We start from the raw sequence: 20,176 nt of genomic DNA on the forward strand, positions 1-20,176 counted from the left end.
AATAGGTTAGTTATCCATAAATCTGTGATTTTGAAAAGAGACCTGAAAAAATGTATTGTTAACCCAGAGTGCAAGTGTTGGGCATCCAGATGTATGTGGTTGATTACAACTATTTGGTTTCTTGCCATTTACAGGCACTCTGCCCAGAAATGTAGTATCTAATCTATTGTGTATTTTCTGCTGACACACATATTATGTGTACAGTAGAAGCGCTTTGCTATTTTTTTTAGCAAAGTCATTAAACTAAAATTGCATGGATAGTAATTATTCTTGAAAGTAGTTTGCAACAGTGGCAGCGCATTTATGGGGTTATTAGAAGTAAATCTATAGCAAAATAAAAAGATGAACTATTTTGAAATACAGTATGGGCAGTTTATGATTGACAATCTGCCTTCACTGAGAACTGTACCATAAACTATTATTATTAATTATAAATATATATATATATATATATATATATATATATATTTTAATTCCTTATATACCAAAAATTATTATACACAGTGCACACAAACGCATGCCCACACACACTTCAGTAAACTCAGTGAAAAGCCAATTCGCTTTTGTATTTTTCTGAACTGTGGGAGATAACCTACTCAGAAAAGCAGCAACAAATATGCGGATAAGATGCATCCTCATACATCCAGCCTCAATACGCCATGCAGCTCGAGATGTCTGACGTGAGTGAGCCGTCATGTCCTGTGCATCTCTTTTCTTCTATTTTTTACGAAAATGTGTCTTATTCAGAACGCAATACAGATAGGGCGCACAAGGAGACTGCTGATTTTTTGGATAAATATGACACTTGTATATTGTGTATGACTCAGTCTGTATACCGAGCAGAACTTGTATTGGAACAAAGCTGCAGCTGCTACATTGTAGCACTTCGTATACAGATTCAGAGGCTCAGTCACACACAGATATACAAGTGTCATATATCAAATTACTCAGCACAGTCTCATGTTGCATCGTAGATGCATTGCGTTGCAAATAAGATGCATTTTCAGCAAAAATAACAACAGATGCCAGGGGCTAGAAGATTTGAATGCAACTTGGCGTGCCAATAGGGCTGTTTGACATAACTGCAACAAAGATGTATGAGGACACATCTGTAGTTGAATTGTCTGGACAGAACCCAAGACCCTAGAGCTGTGGATAAACAATGCTGAACATTGTGCCACCATGCATCTCCTTAATTTGTCCAGTCCAGGTCCTTCCCCCTCCTCCTGCATATTAAATATTGAGGTCCCTTACACACTGAGAATCACTACTAACCTACTGAAGACAGAACACTTGGTTGTACTACAGTGCCATAGCAGGGCACTTCTTTTGCCCTATGTTGGCCACCTCGTGCACATGTGATGTCATGACATCACAGAAGATGGGGCCTGATATCAGGAAGGAGTCAGAAGTATCCTTAGGATGTGCGGGTGTCTCTCCATGCACCTCACAAGCATCCTTAGCCTTGAGCCTGGGAGTTGGTATCAGTCACACTACCCTTGTTATGACCCTGTACCATTGCTCACATTACTGGTGGACTGGACACACAGTAATAATGAGCTGTAAAGTATCAGGTATAAAGGCTGGGCCCTTCTTATTTGCTCTACAAGTTCTTATTTGCATTTACAAATGTGGTGGAGGGGCGGAATTCCATCGCCTTAATCTTATAAACTGTTTGATCTCTCTATACAAGATGTCGTTTTGAAATAACAGTGGAAAGGCTATGATCTCAAAGAGCAGGCCCTGGATTGCCTTCCCTCCCACACTCATAAAGGAATGACTCCCTAGACTGGATTTCCACATGACTATAGATGACATATCACTTTGGTGGATTGCTAGTACTGGAGGGCCTGCACAGCTCTTAGATGACACGTGGGTCGTCAGTAGTCTCTTAGGGGGGACTCTCTCTCAGTGCCCATTTTACATTATCATCTCTTATCAACCACAAATAGTTGTTTCTGACCTTGTACCAGAGATGAGGAAGGCCTCCCATTCCCACCTTTTCCTACTTCATGATTTTTTTTTTATGTTTCTTTAAAGTTTTCATTTTTCTTGCATTTGTGTACTTGCAAGAACAGAGCAACAATTGAATTGCTCCATTGGGTGCCATCTAGTGGCCGCCGGGGCGCAAAACATGTGAATTCCCTCCATAGAGGTGAGGAGCAGCATTAGCATTTTATTATATATGATGATTAATAACGTGGGGGATAATGGTTACGATTAAGGAGCTTGTTATGGTAAAAGCATGCATACATACTGTCCACTTTCAAGTATTACCTTGAAACATTAGATTACACAGTTCAGCAGTTTTATTTAGTAATGTTTATTGTTGAACAACACGTGAAGTTTTGTGGCTATCACACTGAAGTTATTTCTCACTTGTATCTGCTGGTTTGTTGCGTGAAAACCTGAGAGAGAAATCATCAGCCCTTTGTTTTATCAATGTTTGCTGTGAGCTCATTTTAAGTCATGCTTACATTCAGGTGCTTGGACTATCGCAAGGCAGTGTGAGTGACATGTTGTCCAGACCCAAACCATGGAGTAAGCTAACCCAGAAAGGGCGCGAACCATTCATTCGCATGCAGCTTTGGTTGACAGATCAGCTTGGCCAAGGAATTAACCAGCAGCCATCCCTGTCACAAGGTATGTATGTTACGTCTGTGTTGTGAGTTATATATTACATTGTGTATCAATAGTGATAGATTATATCAAGAGAAGAGTACATGTGTTTTATAACTCTAGATAAAAGGACTTGGTGACTGTATGTACAGAGGAAAATAAGGCCGACTTAAGGCCAGAGAGGGGCTCAAAATAAAGACTGTGAGACATTCATCGCAAAAACTATATGCCAGGAGAATTGGGTGGGAAATATTGATTTATTTTCTTGTGCAGTGTTTTATTCTACATGTTGGAAAGACTGGCGATAATAAAATTAAGGGTTATGCCAACTAGAAATATTTTAAGATAATGTAAAAAAGGACCAGTGCCTTTTTGTAACCTCTAACGCCAGTGTAGTTAAACTGTAGTTTATTCTGCCTCTGACTATAAATGGCTAATGAAGTAAATTAGCAGAATTTGTCAGATAGATGTTTAAAAGTATATTTCTAAATTGTTTGTGTTGGAGCAATTTCAATAAAGAGGAATTACATTTGTAGGCTTAAAGCTAGAAATATTTAGCTTTATCATCTGTGAACAAGGAAATCTCATTCTGCACAAATTAAGTTTCCATTAAGATGTAAATTGTTTACCTAGTTACTTGAAAGCAGGTCCGAGGCATAGACCATATGTGCAAATGCCTGGGGCGCCATTGCTTCAGGAGGCATCCAGCAGGCACAGTGGTCCACCCCACATCTTTTAAAAGGCACCAGCTAAAATCTTGCTTAGGGCACGACATTGGTCAGTGCTGGCTCAGAGATGGTCTGCAAGTGACAATAAAGGCCCATAAACATTAGACGATGTCGCTCTGTGAGCGACGTCGTCTAATGTTTCCCCTCCCGTGTCGGCGGCCGACTGTACACACTGAGCGATATGACCGCTCATATCGCTCAGTGATGTCACGCCTCCGGCAGCCCTGCATGCAGGTCGTGGACGAGAGTCCAAATCCTGCATGCATGCCCTACCGACAGCGACCCGCATCGGTCGTCGCTGGCGGCATACACACTTGACGATAAAATGAGCGACGTCGCTCAAGGAGGGGGAAAATGAGCGCCGTCGCTCATTTTATCGTCAAGTGTGTATGGACTTTAAGGCTTCCAAAGGGTTTTCAGAATATACAGCAAACCTTAAGATTAGTAGCAAAAGCATAGAGAAATAAAGGTGTTGCCTTACAGATGTGGGGTTTTTGTATTAAAGGCACAGCAAGCCCCTCTGAAACCCATCCATCACCATCTCCACCACCGAGCCCATCAGATCAAGAAAAGAGTCCTGCTGAGCCACTTATATTAAGCTTAGAGAGCAGCAAAGAAAACCAGCAACCGGAGAGCAGATCCGGTTCTTCACTGAGCGGCAGAACCTTCCCAAGTCCTCACCAAGCGACAACAGCTGGTATTCAGGAGATTGTGGCCATGTCTCCGGAGCTAGACACCTACTCCATTACCAAGAAGGTTAAGGAAGTGCTGACGGACAATAACTTAGGTAACTGTGAACACATGTATGTATAAAATTGGTGTTTAATTTGATTCTGTTCAGGATGCTTCCATTGCAAATGCTGAAAATAGATTCTGGAACAAATGTTTTTATCACTTACCTTTTTGGTCAATGTTTTTGAGATTACTGAGGAAATCATGTCCCTGGTAAGACCAGTTCCCCACTGTCTTTGCTTTTGCATAAAAAAAATGTGAATACAAACCACATGTGGAATGCTATGTGCTATGCGGTGTATCTGCTACTGATATGCACTGCATGTATTTGTTAATGCATTTAGACACATGCAGCACAAGGGTAGACAGACCAGAGTAGTCACACTGTAACATAGAAACCTAAATTGTGTGGTTTCCCTGCCATAGCGGCTGGTCAGTGTAGGGCAGGAACATGTATTCCAAGGGAACATGTCCTTCATTTATAATCCAAAAGGAAAAGCCAACGCACATTGCATTCCCTGGATCCAGTGGGAAATGTGCTTTATTTGTAATCCAAAAGGGAAAGAAAGACCAACCATGTGTTATTTTGATCCAGTGGGAAATGTGCTTAACCACTTAACTGACAATTTTTTCCCCAAAAAAACTGCTCAGAGATTGTTGGGGGTTTTTATGAGTGAATTAGGTGAAGAAGATGAATTTAACCCTATCCAAAATGATTTTAGTAAAAAAATAAATAAATAAGATAAATATATATTTTGTTAAATATACATTTTTTTTACACATCGGAACATCGATCGGGAACATCGTGACCATCGGAACATCGGTAACATCACGATCATTGCGTCTTTAGTTTTTAGAGCCTGGACAGCTGGCAGGTACACAGGGGGGATCTGGGGGGGTGGGCATTGCTTTACACTTACCAGCAGCTGCTATTGTCTGCAGCCGCTGGGGGTGGGGGGGTCCTGCCTTGCTGACCGATCAGCAGTGATCGGCAACACTGGGTGCTCTAAGGCAGAGGGACCTTCAGGTCCCACTGACAGCAGCAGCAGAGGGAAGTTTACCTTTCCTGCCGCTGTAACACAGTTTATCTGACTAGTCGCATCCTGTGCGACTAGGTCAGATAAATCACTTGCAGGCATGGTCGCATCTGATGTGACCATATCAGGCAAGTGGTTAATTTGTAATACAACCTGAAAACTATGCACAGTGGTCTTCATTTAATCCATACAGTAATCCACAAAATAGTTTCTTGTAATCTACTTGAAAGAGAAATAAATAAATAAAGCATATTGAAGTGCAGAATGAAACTGAACTCCACTGACCAGAACTCCCTTATGCTGGGTACACACTGACAGATATATTGGCCAATCAATTGTTCAGCCAGTATATCTTTTGCAGATCTGTAGGTGTGTACAAGCAATATGTCTGTGAAAGACATCTTTCAGATATATATTGCATCTGCTGTGCAACACAGCAGATGCCCAATATATCTGCAGATATATTGGTGCATCTTTCTGTGTGTATGAACAACCACCATCTGCATATATAGCTGCAGATAGATTGAACAGCAGATATATCTTTAAGACATATTGGCGCATCTTTCTGTGTGTATGAACAACAACCATCGGTAGATATATCTGCAGATCGATTGAACTGCAGATACAGATGGAGCCTCCCTCATCTTTGTAATTTCTCTCCCTAAACTGAGGTTTAGTCGCACCTAGGCGATAGCTTAGGTTGTAGAATTTATGCACGGACAAGCGCGTTGAGGCTCGACTACATACTCAGCATGCAATACACATCTCCACCATTGGGTGGCTAATGTTCCTCTAAACCAGTACTTTAGAGTCAATAGCGGCGGATTGATCTACACGCTCTGACAAATGGTCGGTGACGACTGTAATGTTACTGTATACTGGACACACAGATCAATGGTCAGAGAGAGACAATAAAAAAATAGCTTATACAGACTCAAACGAACGTGTTAAAACACTTGTCCATTGCCGTGTTACTGTCTGTGAGCGTCCAAGTCCCGTAGACAAACCAGTATATAAAAATAGTGTATACAGATGCAACTAATGTGTTAAAGCAATACTGTAGTTCATTGACATTTACAAACCAATAAATAAAAATAGTGTATACAGTCGCAACTAATGTGTTAAAGCAGGGGTGTCCAAACTTTTTGCATAGAGGGATAGATTTGGTGAGGTGAAAATGTGTGGGGGCTGACCATTCAGCCTGACATTCTTTGAACCATTAATCACCTCAGAAGACTAAACAAATAACATGTCTTACCTGCTCTAATGTAAAGGATCCAGATATAGCACACACCTATCCAGATATAGAAGAGGGGGTCCCAGTAATAGTACACCTTGATATATATATTGTTTAGTTGGGGGAGAGCATCAAATTAGAATCACAGACCTTTTCAAGATGTCCACCGCTTCATATGTGCCATCCCAGTCGCACTGCAGAGTCCCAGGGGATCACAGTAAACTAGCCGGCCATTCGCCGCCAATCCGCGGCAGAAGCAGGGGTCCAGCAGATCGGGGATGTCTAGCGGAGGACACCGCTAGCCGCTTCACGTCATGCTGGGTCTCTCCATGTGGTCCGGGATGCACGCGGACGGGGCGTGCTGTGCTGCAGATCCCGGCCTAAGGTGGAGGGGAAGGCCGCAGCCCGCAGAAGCAATTTTATATACTCCTTGGTTCCGCTGCTCAGTCCCCCCCGGTCTCCTCAATATCAGGTGAGCAGTAGAGTGGGCTTAGCAGGGAGAAGATGTCTGCTTTAGTTGTTTATGGGTAGCCCTTGTAGGTGCTCAGAGGAGACACGACTCTCTAGCCTTCAGACACCAGTCCACGCTCCTAAAATATCTTTCACAGAGGCTGCGGGCCTGTGGAAATTTGAGCATGGGACGCAATTTCCCCCCGGTCCGATCTTTGGACATGCCTGTGTTAAAGCAAGACTGTAGTTCATTGACGTTATATGTATATGTGTTGTACAGTATGAGCATCCAAGTCCCGTAACGGCATAAACAAAAACCAATGGGAAGGGATCACTGCGTACAGTACATTTACACATGAGCTTGTGTATCTATCATGAGGCGTCGTGTCCGAGTGGTGAAGTGTGCCGCTTCCCTTGCTTAGAGTCCCGGGTTCGAGTACCAAAGTGCGATTGCATGTTTATTTTTTTCTGACACAATTTTTTTTTTAAGCTATTGTAATATACCTTCACATTGTGCACACAGGTTTTACATAAATCAGGGCAAAGTTGCAGGAGCATCTCATTCCGCTATCTAAAATACACCGCGGCAATGAGGTCCTGTAGACTGTAGTTCATTGACGTTGGAGAATCTGTGCTGTACTGTATGTGAGCGTCTAAGTCCCATAGCACAGCAAAAGCAAAACTAATGAGAAGGGATCACTGCTAACATTTACACATGAGCTCGTGTCCCTATCAAAGCGACTGCAGTTCTCTATCTGATCTTCATTTACATACAGAACTGTGTTATAAATTTATTGTAACCTGACCACCCTATCTGTGAAATGAGCAGGCTCCCTATGGGATTTGGACGCTCACATATCCCTAACATCAATGGACCATACCTGTAACACGTTTGTTTGCGTCTGTATACACTACTAATTTTATTTGTTGGTTTGTCTGCGGGACTTGGACGCTCACATATCCCTAAGGTCAATGGACTATACTAATGGTTCTCAACTGCGGTCCTCAAGTACCCCCAACAGTTCATGTTTTCCAGGTCTCCTCACAGGATTGCAAGTGAAATAATTTGCAACGACTCAGCCAGCAAAGATAACGGAGGCTCCATCTGTATATCTGCCAGTTGAAACAAAAAAAATCTGTAGCCTCTATTTGATTATTACAGCAGGAGCCATCACCCCAGACTACGAGGTTGATGTATCAAGTAGTGAGAAGAGTAGAGAAGTGGAGAAGTTGCCCATAGCAACCAATCAGATTATACTTATCACTAGTCCACTTCTCCACTCTTTTTACTGCTGGATACGTCAACCCTACCACATAACATTTTCCGGCATGAAGCAGGTAGAGCTTCACTGTACAAACGCGGCAATTGTACAACGTACCCATGTTCTTGTTCTATTAATTTATTGCAATAGTTTGCATTTATTTACATACAGTATAGGTGGAGATTTATGTAGCGACCTTCCGATGCAGCTAATTGATGCTGGTTATCTGTGAATAAAACCTTTGTCATCTTTTCTTGCATCCCAAAGAGAGGTTTCTCTCTCTCTCTCTCTCTCTCGGTCTCGGTCTCTCTCTCTCTCTCTATATATATATATATATATATATATAAATTTATGGCTATTTATTTTATTTTTTTACTAAAAAAGTATACGTACATTGGGGGTGATTCAGACCTGATCATAGGTGTGCTAAATTTTGCACATCTACGATCAGCTTCCCTGACATGCGGGGGGACGCCCAGCCCAGGGCTAGTTCGCCCCGCATGTCAGGCCCTACCCCGTCATACAAGTACAAAAGCATCGCACAGCGGTGATGCTTTTCTGCTGTAGGAGTAGCTCCCAGCCAGTGCAGCTTCTGCGCGCTGACAGGGAGCTACTAGTCACTGCCCGGGTCGCAGCAGCTGCGTGTGACGTCACGCAGCCGCCGCGGCACGCCCCCTCCCAACGGGCCTGCCTTGCCCGGACCGCGCCCCCTAAACGGCAGCCAAATGCCGCCGGCCCACCCAGCGACCGCCTCTGCCTGTCAATCAGGCAAAGGCGATTGCAGGGCTGAGACAGCCGTCAGCTGTCTGCCATGCACCGGCGCACTGTGGCGCCGGCGCATGCGTACTTCAGACCTGATTGATGCTGTGCGAAAATGCACAGCACCGATCGGGTCTGAATTAGCCCCATTGTACATATACCATATCATTTTGAAAGGATATACCAGTGTGAAGTGGTAATGATGCCAGGAGTGCTACATTGGTGAGAGATATATTGCTGCTTCTGCTGTGTGGGCACCCAGCTGAGTAAAGGAGATTAAGGGAGAGCTGGACATATTGTTTGTGTGTGTGTGTGTGTGTGTGTGTGTGTGTGTGTGTGTGTGTGTGTGTGTGTGTGTATATACATACAGTGTACATTCATACATACAACTACATACACACTTAACCACCTGGAGATGGAAACCCTCTTCTGACTGACTGCATAACTGTGCAGTCACATGTCTGCTGCTTTGGAAGACAGCACTGCCAAGTGTGCCTACTGCTCCTGCCGCTCCCAACCCGAGTGATTGCCACGGCTGCCGCTGCCGAGTGACAGCTGCTCCCTAGTGATTAGTGACTGCCACCCCTCTGCTGCCGCCAAGTGCCCACAGCTACCCACTGTCATCACAGAGCTCTCTGAGGAGCAGCACACGGTGGCTTCAATCCTGCGGTATTCACTGTGATGAACTGCTCATCTGTCACTGTCCACAATAAAGAAAGACCTCTGCTCGTCAGACGGGTTTGTGGGTACTCAACCCCCCTGTGTGCGCCACTGGGAACTGTGTGCTTAAAATTTAATCTCTCCCTTAGAGGCCCATTTATTATAAATACTTGCAGCAAATTCCCAGAAAACACACATTTTTGGAGTATACCTGCAAATGTTTAGTATCACCCAAATGTGATATCTGCTGCTATCCCTCCATTCTGCCAGCAGCTGCAGATCCCATAGGTTTCTATGGGGGATGAAATGCTGTCAGATTTACCAAGCTCATCTGAAGATGGAGTTAGCCGATGTAGCCCGTGGCCTACACTTCCCATAATTAGCTGGCAAGAGGGTTCCCCGAAATCCTCCCGAGCTATGGCTGCCTCACATTGACTCTGAACACATCACAGGGACTAGCCCTGTCCCTGCAGGTGTAGAGTGATACATCCTGGAGGAGTAATCGCAGACTGCAATGCAATTTTTAGCACTGATATCACAGTTATTGATAAATAAGCCCCTTTGTCATTTAATAATACGTCAGGAATATCTTGTACTGCTTCAACCATAACATAGCTCATACCTATGATAATGTTTTACAACTTTGCTCATACTGCTTGTCCCAGTGGTTACTAAATTCTGTCTCTAGGCACCCTAGGGTGCCACGAGACTCTTGCAGGATGCTTTGGATTGGTGGTACAGGACCAAATCAAATTATTTATGGTCACAGTGATAGACAAAACCAATGCTAGTGGCTGCCAATCATAAAACATGGGTACAATCATAAACACAAAAGCAAGTTTTCCTGGCGCCAATTAAATACCCAGTGTTTTTAACTAAGGTCGTTCCGTATGCATGTGCAGTCTATCGATAATCAGCCGCTTTGTGACTTCGCACAACAGCGATCAGGTCTGAATTAGGCGGGCCCTTAATTTCATATTTATTTTTCCCAAATATATCATTAACAAACTGTTATCCTAGGGATGAAGTGAAAACACTGCTGATACTCGAGGGCTCTGTGAACCACTGACTTAACCGTATGTTTTGGTAGAGGCATACATATTTATTATGCAAAGTAAACACAAGTTCATCAGTAATTCCTTTGCTAATGATCTGTGTAATAGGAAAAGTAAATTATCTGCATTTTGACATGGCTGCTCACCAGTGAATGGCTTTAAGATTTACTTGTTTTTAATCACTTTTGACTTGAAGGAAAAGCATATATAGTAATTGAGAAAGATATATTTTTTTTCCTGCCATTAATTAGTTTTTTTTTAAAAATATATATAAATATATATCACGCTGTGCATACATTTTCCACTTGTACACAATGTATCAGAGAAGTATGGCAAAATTTGCACAAGCTGTTTGAATAATCTACATATTCAATCTTTTTTAAAGGGCAGAGATTATTTGGAGAAAGCATATTGGGTCTTACTCAGGGTTCTGTGTCGGACCTCCTGTCCAGGCCCAAGCCATGGCATAAGCTAAGTCTGAAGGGCAGAGAGCCATTTGTTCGCATGCAGCTCTGGTTGAGTGATCCGCACAACATTGAAAAACTCAGAGACATGAAGAAAATGGAAAAGAAGGGTGAGTTACAACAGAGAAATTATTCTATTAAAGGGTCACATGTTGTTCCATAATAAAAGCTGCATTGTATCTGTAGATTAGCGTTTACGCTATAGACCGGTCAGGCACTTGCAGCGGGGAGCAGCAGTAAAAATGATTTTGCATTTATCTTAATTTCTTTTATTGAAGCAAAAGCAAAGTAGACAAATTTACAAAACATAGGCATATGCAGGCCCGCCGACACTATGCTGAGCCCAGGTAATGAGATGGGGTGTGGCCAGTGCAGGGAGGTGTGGCCACCCCCCTCCTTATGAAATCTAAATAATATTATTAAATGTGCGGCATCCAAGCGGGCGCACGTGCTAGTGAGAGGGGCCCTGACATTGGGGCAGACGGGCGTTGGGTGGTGAAGACGGGTGCGATCAATCACGACCTTCAAGTCAGAGGGAGAGAGTAGTGACTGTCTCTGATACTGTCTCTCTTCCCAGCACAGCACACAGCAGCGGCAGTCACTCCTCTCTCTCCCCACACCTAGTACCTGGGTAAATTGTACCCACTTCCCCCCTCTCTCGGCGCCACTGGGCATATGAGTCAAGCAAAGAAAACATTACAGTGATAATTCATATACAATAACATAGCCCGGCACACGTTCATGGGCATTCTTTACAATGTATAATTGTTCATACAGCCAAGGCTTGTGTAGCTAATGCTTGGATATAAGTGTAAGTGAAAGACACAATTAAAACCAAAGTAAAAGAAAAGCTTGTCTGGCACTCACCTGTTGGGCAACGTAATGGGAAGATCACCCAGAAGAATGTGAGTTTGGTACCACTGGGTCAGACGCATGCTATGATAGATCTGGATTGCCGTGAAGTTGGCAAAGTAGCAATAAAACTTTCCCATGTATCAAAAAAAGGAAGACGCCTTCTTCTTTTTATCACATATTATCTCTACCCAGTCCATTAGAAAACTGAAAGTTAGTTTTTCCCTATATAATTGGAAATTAAGAGGGGCTGGCTGTATCTATTCTTGTAAAGTGGTCTTTTTTGCTGCAGCACTTATAGCTAGCAGTCATTTCTGCCTGTAGTAAGCTTTTGCCCCCTCGAAAAAATTGTCAGAATGGCCCACTCAGGAGTAAAAGGCACAAAGTTGACCAGGTGGGTATCAGCTTCCCGCCTTACCCGCCTCCAGAAGCCCTGGACCACCGGACACTCCTAAAGACAGTGATTAAGGTCAGCCTCCTTCCTAACCCATCTAGGACAAGTATAAGAATCGGATAGACCCATTCAATACCGCCTGTGGGGGGACAAATCCTATATAATAATAAAAGGGTAACGCTGCTCCTCACCTCTGTTATGTGCACTGGTAGCCACTAGAAAGCTCCTAACCGTCCTAATGACTACTTTGGGGGTAATTCTGAGTTGATCGCAGCAGGATCTTTGTTAGCAGTTGGGCAAAACCATGTGCACTGCAGGGGAGGCAGATATAACATGTGCAGAGAGAGTTAGATTTGGATGGGGTGTGTTCAATCTGCAATCTAAATTGCAGTGTAAAATAAAGCATCCAGTATTTACCCTGCACAGAAACAAAATAACCCACCCAAATCTAACTCTCTCTGCACATGTTATATCTGCCTCCCCTGCAGTGCACATGGTTTTGCCCAACTGCTAACAAAAATCCTGCTGCGATCAACTCAGAATTACCCCCATTGTGTGCTCTAAAATGTCGCAGGATTAAAGTGAAAGTGATACTGCAGGGAGATGTTACAGCCTCCTAACCTTCTGCTGCTAATATTAATAATACTGATCTGACTGTTTCATACTTGCTGCATACGGAGAGAGAGAGAGAGAGAGTGGAGGTGGGGGCAGATAGGGATGGTGGAAGGGTGGATAGTGGGATAGGGGCAGAAAGGGACTGTGGGAGAAAGAGAAAGGGAGGGTTGGGGAAGATAGGCACTGGGTAGAGAGAGTGGGGTAGGGATAGATAGGAACTGGGGGTTGGGGTAGATAGGGATTGTGGAGAGAGGGGAGTGGTAGGGGCCGTTAGTGACAATCTGGGGCTAATGCCGCTCCTCACCTCTGTGTTGTAGTCGGCAGCCACTGGAGGGCGCCCAACGGAGTTCCACTCGCCACACACACACACACACACACACACACACACACACACACACACACACACATACTATGCTGCAACCCCAGGTTACTTACCATCCCAGAACTCTGCAACAAGAGCAGCAATAACCAGGAAACAGATGCAGGAACCACCAGACGGTCCGCAGCTCTCAGAGCGGGTGCACCAGGGACAAGTGCGGTCACTTACCGACGAAGTAGTAGGTAAATCAGTCCATCTGGAGGGGGTTAGACCCTGTGTGGGGTGAGCAGTTCGGTCCTGGGGGGGGAGGGGGTCGGTGCTAGGGCTGCAGGTGATGTGGGTACGGAGGAGGCAGATAATCGACTCCCACACCCTGCACAGGTCATGCCCAGACCACTCCGGCCAGTGGCTGATGACTACTGGTGTCCTCTACCTCCAGACTGGTTGGAGCTGTGGTGAGCTTACACATGCCAGTACTGGTGTATACAGTGCAGCATCATTATAGCCTGCCCATTACAGATACACAGCATCTATATGTATATAAAAGGCTAATGCTACACACACCTCCCTGCTCAGCGTGAACCTGCCCCGGCTCCCAGCAGCAGGGCTTCAGAGACCCAGCTGCTTGCTGTGTCAATAGCGACTCCCCCCCCTATAATCCGGCCCTGGTGTCCGTCATTTTGATGGGCCTTTAACTAGTATGTCTTATCATACACACTTAAGATAAGCTTGTTATATGTACTAGCAGTCAGCAGTGTGCGCAACCTTAGCAATCCTCGTACTAAGTCCTCAATAGAAAGAGTTGGGAATTTTATCAGCCATTGGCGCATCCCTGAATTACCAAGTCATGATCTAGGTGCTCACTTAGATAGGAATGGCCTTACATGAGAGTATTGGTAGTAAAACATGTTGGTCTAATGCATTATCTCAGTCGGCAGCTGAGAATGCCCGCACCACGTAAGCTACTGTGTGTAATGTTGTTCCTGAAAATAAGCTAGGGATAAGCCTGCAGGGTCTCGAATTTCATGGTTGTCTCAAGCAATGTCAGGGGTTGCTTTGTATCAAAGTCAAGTAGATGACTTAAACTGAACTGTCTACCCCCCACCCCACCCCCGCCTCCACTTTTCACAAACCCGATTTTTATGTAATTGATTAACGGCCAACTGTGCATGCATCTAAGTCATGGTGTGGCCATGGTGGGCTTGTGATGGAGGTCACAGAGAGGATTTTTTTGCAGTGATTGACAGTAAGTCCGGGGTCATTTAGGGGCTGCTACATGGAGTAGCAGCAAAAACTCAGCCTACGACTGCGATCCCGTATGCAGCTGCAATAGCTCCGGCATCTTACTCCCTGTAGCCATGCTGCGCAACCAAAGCCGACATCTCTGAATCAGGCCCAGTATTTATTCTAAAAATGGTCCTGCTTATAATAATAACAAATGGAAGTAAACTCTGCTGGATTCATTATGAATATTAATCAATTGCCTCAGTGATGATCCTAACACCAGGTGAATGGATGGGATGCACTCACATAAATTTTAGTTTATAGAAACATAGGGGTAAATTTACTAAGATGGGAGTTCTATTTAAGATGGGATGTTGCCCATAGCAACCAATCAGATTCCAGGTTTTATCTTCTAGAAGGTGCTAGATAAATGAGAAGTAGAATCTGAGTGGTTGCTATGGGCAACATACCATTTTAACTTGAACTCCCATCTTAGTAAATTTACCCCATAGAATCTGAGGGCAGATAAGAACCACTTGGTTCTTTTGGTAACCTCAACCCTACTTGAATCCTTAGTTCTTTATAAGTTCGACTCAGTGAACGGCTATCTCTGTTGTTGGCTGAAGGTCTCTCTTTGAAATTTTACATATACTGTATGTACTAAAAACGTAAAAAGCTGTGGAGATGGGAGATGCAATTGTGGGAAAATTAACAAGATCTAAAGTCTGCTGTGATTTATAGAGATTCGTTTCAAGATTTATAGTCTGTGCTTTATTAATTTTTTATTATTATTAAAGCTGTAAAACAATGTACAGAAACATAGATGCTGACCAAACAGTCCTACTTTATGTTTAGCATACCTGAAACGACGTTATGGACTTCTAAGCATTGGCTCGGACAGTGAATCTTCCAACACTAGAATGGAGTGTGCCAGTCCTGGCCTCCAAACACAGGACTATAACCTCATGCAGATGAAAAAGCCCAGGGTGGTTCTTGCATTGGAAGAAAAGGAAGCTCTTAAAAAAGCTTATCAAATGGAACCATACCCATCCCAGCAGACGATCGAGCTGCTCTCTTTCCAGCTAAACCTAAAGACAAACACAGTCATTAACTGGTTCCATAACTACAGGTAAGACCATGTATCTGGACTGGCAAGGTTAGTACTTTGTTGCTCCCACAGTTCATCACGATCTTCATAGACATAATGATTTTTTTCATATATGGTATTCAGCACACGACCAAGTAAATATAATCCACTCAATGGATTGAAATGCAAACTGTAACTTCTTTTGTACAGACTGTGTTACCAATTGTTATAGGGCTGTAAGTTCTAAAGACACCCTTTGATACAGATAAAAAAAAAAATGATGCTTTAGAATTGAGTAGGTGGTGGTTCTCAGGAAAGCTGCAAACCCAAGAAAAGCCAAGGATTCTCCATATAAGAGTATGTTCTACATTCACACCTCTTTTCCAAAGTCTGATTTCTTTCTGATTTGTTTTCTGGTGTCTGAGAGCTTCAGGCTGGGTCTGACAGACAGGTCTTAGGAGATGTTCCAATGGTGTGCAGTTAATATAATTCCTGTCGGGATCCTGGCGTTCAGGATCGCAACGCTGGAAACCTAACAGGATCCCGACCGCCACCCCGTATTCCCACTCAGGTGCTGGGTCTACATCACCACCCAAGTGGGAATCGGGCCTAAGGTGTGGTGAGCGCAGCCGCTGCTGGGATACTGACAGTCAGCATCCCAACATCCGCTATATCGTATGTATTCCGTTCTAATGTGCAGGCTGCTCAGAATTTGGGACTTAGGGCCTGATTCAGAGATGTAAGTAAACCTGACAGTTTATGTACATCTCTGATGTTTGTGAGACTGCATGTGCGCAGGGACGATTCGGCATGCTGTATGTGCAGAATGGTTCCGCAAATTGACAGTCCCACAAGCATCATAGATGTACATAAACCATCAGGTTTACTTACAACTCTGAATCAGGCCTAATTGAAAAATGACAGTGAAGAGATTGTTGGGTTGGTACTTTATCTCCGTCCACTTTATCTCTCTCCAAGGCTTAGTACATAGACTCCCTAAGTCCCTATTCCTGAGATTGCATGTAGTGCCCCTGAGCCGCAGCATGATTGACATGCTGCACCCATTTTGGGATGTGGAGGAGCGGCCTGCGTTTGCATAAAAACAAGGGCATGTTTGACCCGTTTTCTGAGAGTGGCGAGGCCAGTGTCTGTGTCTTCCAATGCACATTTACTGGGCTTGCAAGCTTGCACAGCAGGTGGCCATTCTTAGTAAGTTTAGGCTCACTCAGATGGTGCATTGCATTGGAATGTTGGTCTGATTCTGCATCTTCGGACACAGGCATCGGATCTGAGATGTTGGCAGGAGGCGTCTTTTTCTTTCAGACGCCTCCTGCAGCTTTAGCATTTGTTTGCACAGCAGTTGCGTCCAATGACGCAGCCATCCCTGAATCAGGCCCTTAATCCTTCAGTGTTTTATCTGAAATGGATAGAATTTGCTTTATTTAAAATAGCAATAATAGTATAATCTGTCTTATTTTTAATTTAATTATGTTTTGACAGTGCTGTTTATTTCTCATACGTCCTAGTGGATACTGGGGAATACTAAATTACCATGGGGTATAGATCAGTTCCACTGGAGCCTGGCACTTTAAGAAACTAATAGTGTGTGCTGGCTCCTCCCCTCTATGCCCCTCCTAGCAGACTCAGTTTAGAAAATGTGCCCAAGGAGCCGGGTGCATTCTGTTTGCTCTCCCGAGAGTTTTCTTCAGAAATGTATTTTAGTTTATTATTTTCAGGCACACTTGTTGGCAACCAGTCTGACTGCGTCGTGGGACTTAAGGGGGGGAACGAACCAACTTCCTTAGAGTTAATGGTTCGTCATCCCAGCTGACAGGACACTGAGCTCCTGAGGTGATGTTCTCACACTCCCAGAGGGTGAGCCCACGCCGGCAGCATGCCACCACCCCTTAACAGATGTCGAAGATGGTCGCAGTGCGGGGCCCGGTTAGCGGATCCCTGGTGCATAATGGCGGTATGAGGGACAGTGTTCACCCGGCATCCGGGCCGCGGTGCACACTGACTACCCAGACTGGCAGCAAGTAAAAGGGGGATATATACTCTCGTTTTACACACTGTATATTGAGAAGCCAGTATAAAAATAATACAGGGACCGCGTGCCATTATGGGGGTGGGGCTTCCCGGACAACGGGACCAGAAGCCAAACAGCGCCATTTCCTGGACCCCTGAATCACCATTGTACATTGGTACCAGGTGGTTATCATGAGGGGGGAGCTCATTATCAGCGGTTTTAACGCTGTGTGGACTTTTACACTGAAAGGTCACACAGCGGGGCGCTGCTCAGTCTGTGGTGTAGTGTGCTGGTTCCCATATCTCTCTGTGTCACTCCATTCAGGGTAGTCTGGGTTAGTGTGCATATCTCACTAATACTGCTTTGTTTTTTATACTAATCTGTGTTTCTTTTGCTCAAGCGTGTCTGTTAATAAGTCTGTGTGTAGTGTATCCAAGGCTAGGTTTACACCTTCCTCACAGGGTTCACTTATGTATATCCAATGCCCAGTTCCTTCACAGGGTAGTGAGGTGCAGGCACCAGAGTGGATGGAATCACTTAAAACTATGATTTCCAATATTAATTCAGAGTTAGCTACGGCTAAGCTAGAAAGACAAACCCTGAAACAAACTTTGTACACGTTTAAGGTAACTGCTGCTGATCGCAGACAGACTATTCAGCCCCCCCCCCTCCCCCGTTGGTCTCTCACAACGCACTCTCCCTCAATTGTTGCACTCTGACTCTGAGCTTGAAAGGCTGAGGTGGACGAGGATGAATCCCTGTCCCCGGGTGTTGAAGCCCTCATTTATGCAATTAGAGAGGTGCTTAATATCCCTAATAAGGAAGAAGAGCAGGCACAGGAATTGTATTTTAATGTAAAGCCAAAGTCCTCTGCAACCTTTCGAGTTTCTAAAGAATTAGATTCCCTGGCTAGCATGGATTAATCCTGAAAAGAAATGTATTACCCCTAACGGGTGTTAAATTCATTCCATTTCCCTGCAGAGGATAGGAAAGTCTGGGAAACCCCGCCGACAGTGGATACCTCTGTGTCCAGGCTGTCACATAAGATAGTTTTACCTGTACCTGGGGCTGTTTCACTTAAAGACTCAGCTGATCGCAAAATTGAAACCACTCTTAAATCAATTTATACTGCAGCAGGTGTAGCCCAATGCCCTACCATAGTATTCGGCTGGATTTCTAGAGCCATGGTAAAATGGTCTGATGAGATTTTGAAAGGTTTGCTCACACTGCCTCAAGAAGAGATAGTTATGTTATTACAACACATCGAAGATGCTGCAAACTTTATGAGTGAGGCCATTAAGGAACTTATATCATTAATGGCCGTACCACTGCTATGGCAGTCTCGGCTCACAGAGCCCTATGGCTGCGTCAATGGTCAGCAGATGCTGATTCCAAAAAAGGAGCTGAAAACCTTCCTTTTACAGGTGATGCCTTGTTTGGGGGTGAACTGAACAAGTGGAAATCTCAGGCAACTGCAGGTAAATCTACATATCTGCCATCTGCTCCGCCACCTGCCAGGCGTCCCTCTCCTGGACCATCCCTGCAGTTCTTTCGGGTGGCCAGATTCAGAGGCAGGGCCAGAGGTGCCTCCAATGCTGCTATAGGATCTCGCGTAAATCCTGTAAACCAGCTGCTGCTGGACCTGCAGACCAGACCTCAATATCCTCTTCTACAAAGCCTGCCGTGTGACGGTTGGCCCCAGCAGCAAGGCATATTTCAAGTAGGTACTCGCCTTCAGCACTTCGCCCACATATGGGCAGAGTCCTGCTGGGATCCTTGGGTGAGGGACCTCATATCCCAAGGATACCGGCTGGAATTCCAGGAAATCCCTCCTCTAAGATTCTTCAGGTCAGGCTTGCCAGTTTCACAGGAAGCCAGGGTTTCCTTACAGCAGGCAGTGCAAAAGCTGCAGGAGTTACTGTTGTAGTGCCTCCTCAGCTGCACACAAAGGGGTTTTACTCAAGTCTCTTTGTGGTCCCGAAGCCGACGGCTAGGTAAGACCGATCTTTAATCTCAAATCCCTGAACCCGTATCTTCGGGTGTTTAAATTCAAGATGGAATCCCTAAGAGCGGTGATCTGGAGGAGTTGGAGTTTCTGGTGTCCCTGGATATCTCCCTAAGAGCAGTGATAGCAAATCTGGAGGAGGGGGAGTTTCTGGTGTCCCTGGATATCAATATCAAGGACACATACCTGCATATCCCAATTTGGCCGCCTCATCAAGCGTTCCTCCGGTTCGTGGTTCTGGGCCAGCATTACCAGTTTCAGGCCTTACCCTTCGGTCTCTCCATAGCCCCAAGGGTATTCACAAAGGTTATGGCGAAAATGATGCTACAACTGCACACGAGGGGTGTCCAAATAATTCCGTACCTGCTCGATCTCCTGATATAGGCGGTGTCCAGGGAACAGCTTCTGCACAGCATCGACTTGACTACTCGTTTGCTTACGGAGCACGGATGGATACTCAGTTTCCAGAAATCTCACTTGAACCATCTCAGAGAATTCAGTTCCTGGGGAAGATCCTGGATACGGTGTCTCAGAAGGTTTACCTTCGCAGGGACAAGGCATTGACTATTCAGTCTATGGTCCGGATGGTGCAGAAACCTCGTGTGGTCTCAATTCACCTTTGTATCCATTTGTTGTCAATATGGTGGC

At 44.6% G+C, this 20,176-nt stretch overlaps 1 protein-coding gene across 2 annotated transcripts in view; it reads left to right on the forward strand.

Annotated features, from left to right (window-relative positions):
* Nucleotides 1-20,176, forward strand: part of CUX2 (cut like homeobox 2) — an 875,100-nt gene that overhangs the window by 832,825 nt on the left and 22,099 nt on the right. For both annotated transcript variants that reach the window (XM_063964372.1, XM_063964373.1), the window contains exons 18-21: nucleotides 2,484-2,643; nucleotides 3,853-4,134; nucleotides 10,925-11,113; nucleotides 15,263-15,536. In XM_063964372.1, coding sequence (XP_063820442.1) covers nucleotides 2,484-2,643; nucleotides 3,853-4,134; nucleotides 10,925-11,113; nucleotides 15,263-15,536 — 905 coding nt within the window. The remainder of the gene's footprint in view (nucleotides 1-2,483; nucleotides 2,644-3,852; nucleotides 4,135-10,924; nucleotides 11,114-15,262; nucleotides 15,537-20,176) is intronic.

The sequence above is a fragment of the Pseudophryne corroboree genome, chromosome 1, assembly GCF_028390025.1.
Source record: "Pseudophryne corroboree isolate aPseCor3 chromosome 1, aPseCor3.hap2, whole genome shotgun sequence".
NCBI lineage: Eukaryota > Metazoa > Chordata > Amphibia > Anura > Myobatrachidae > Pseudophryne > Pseudophryne corroboree.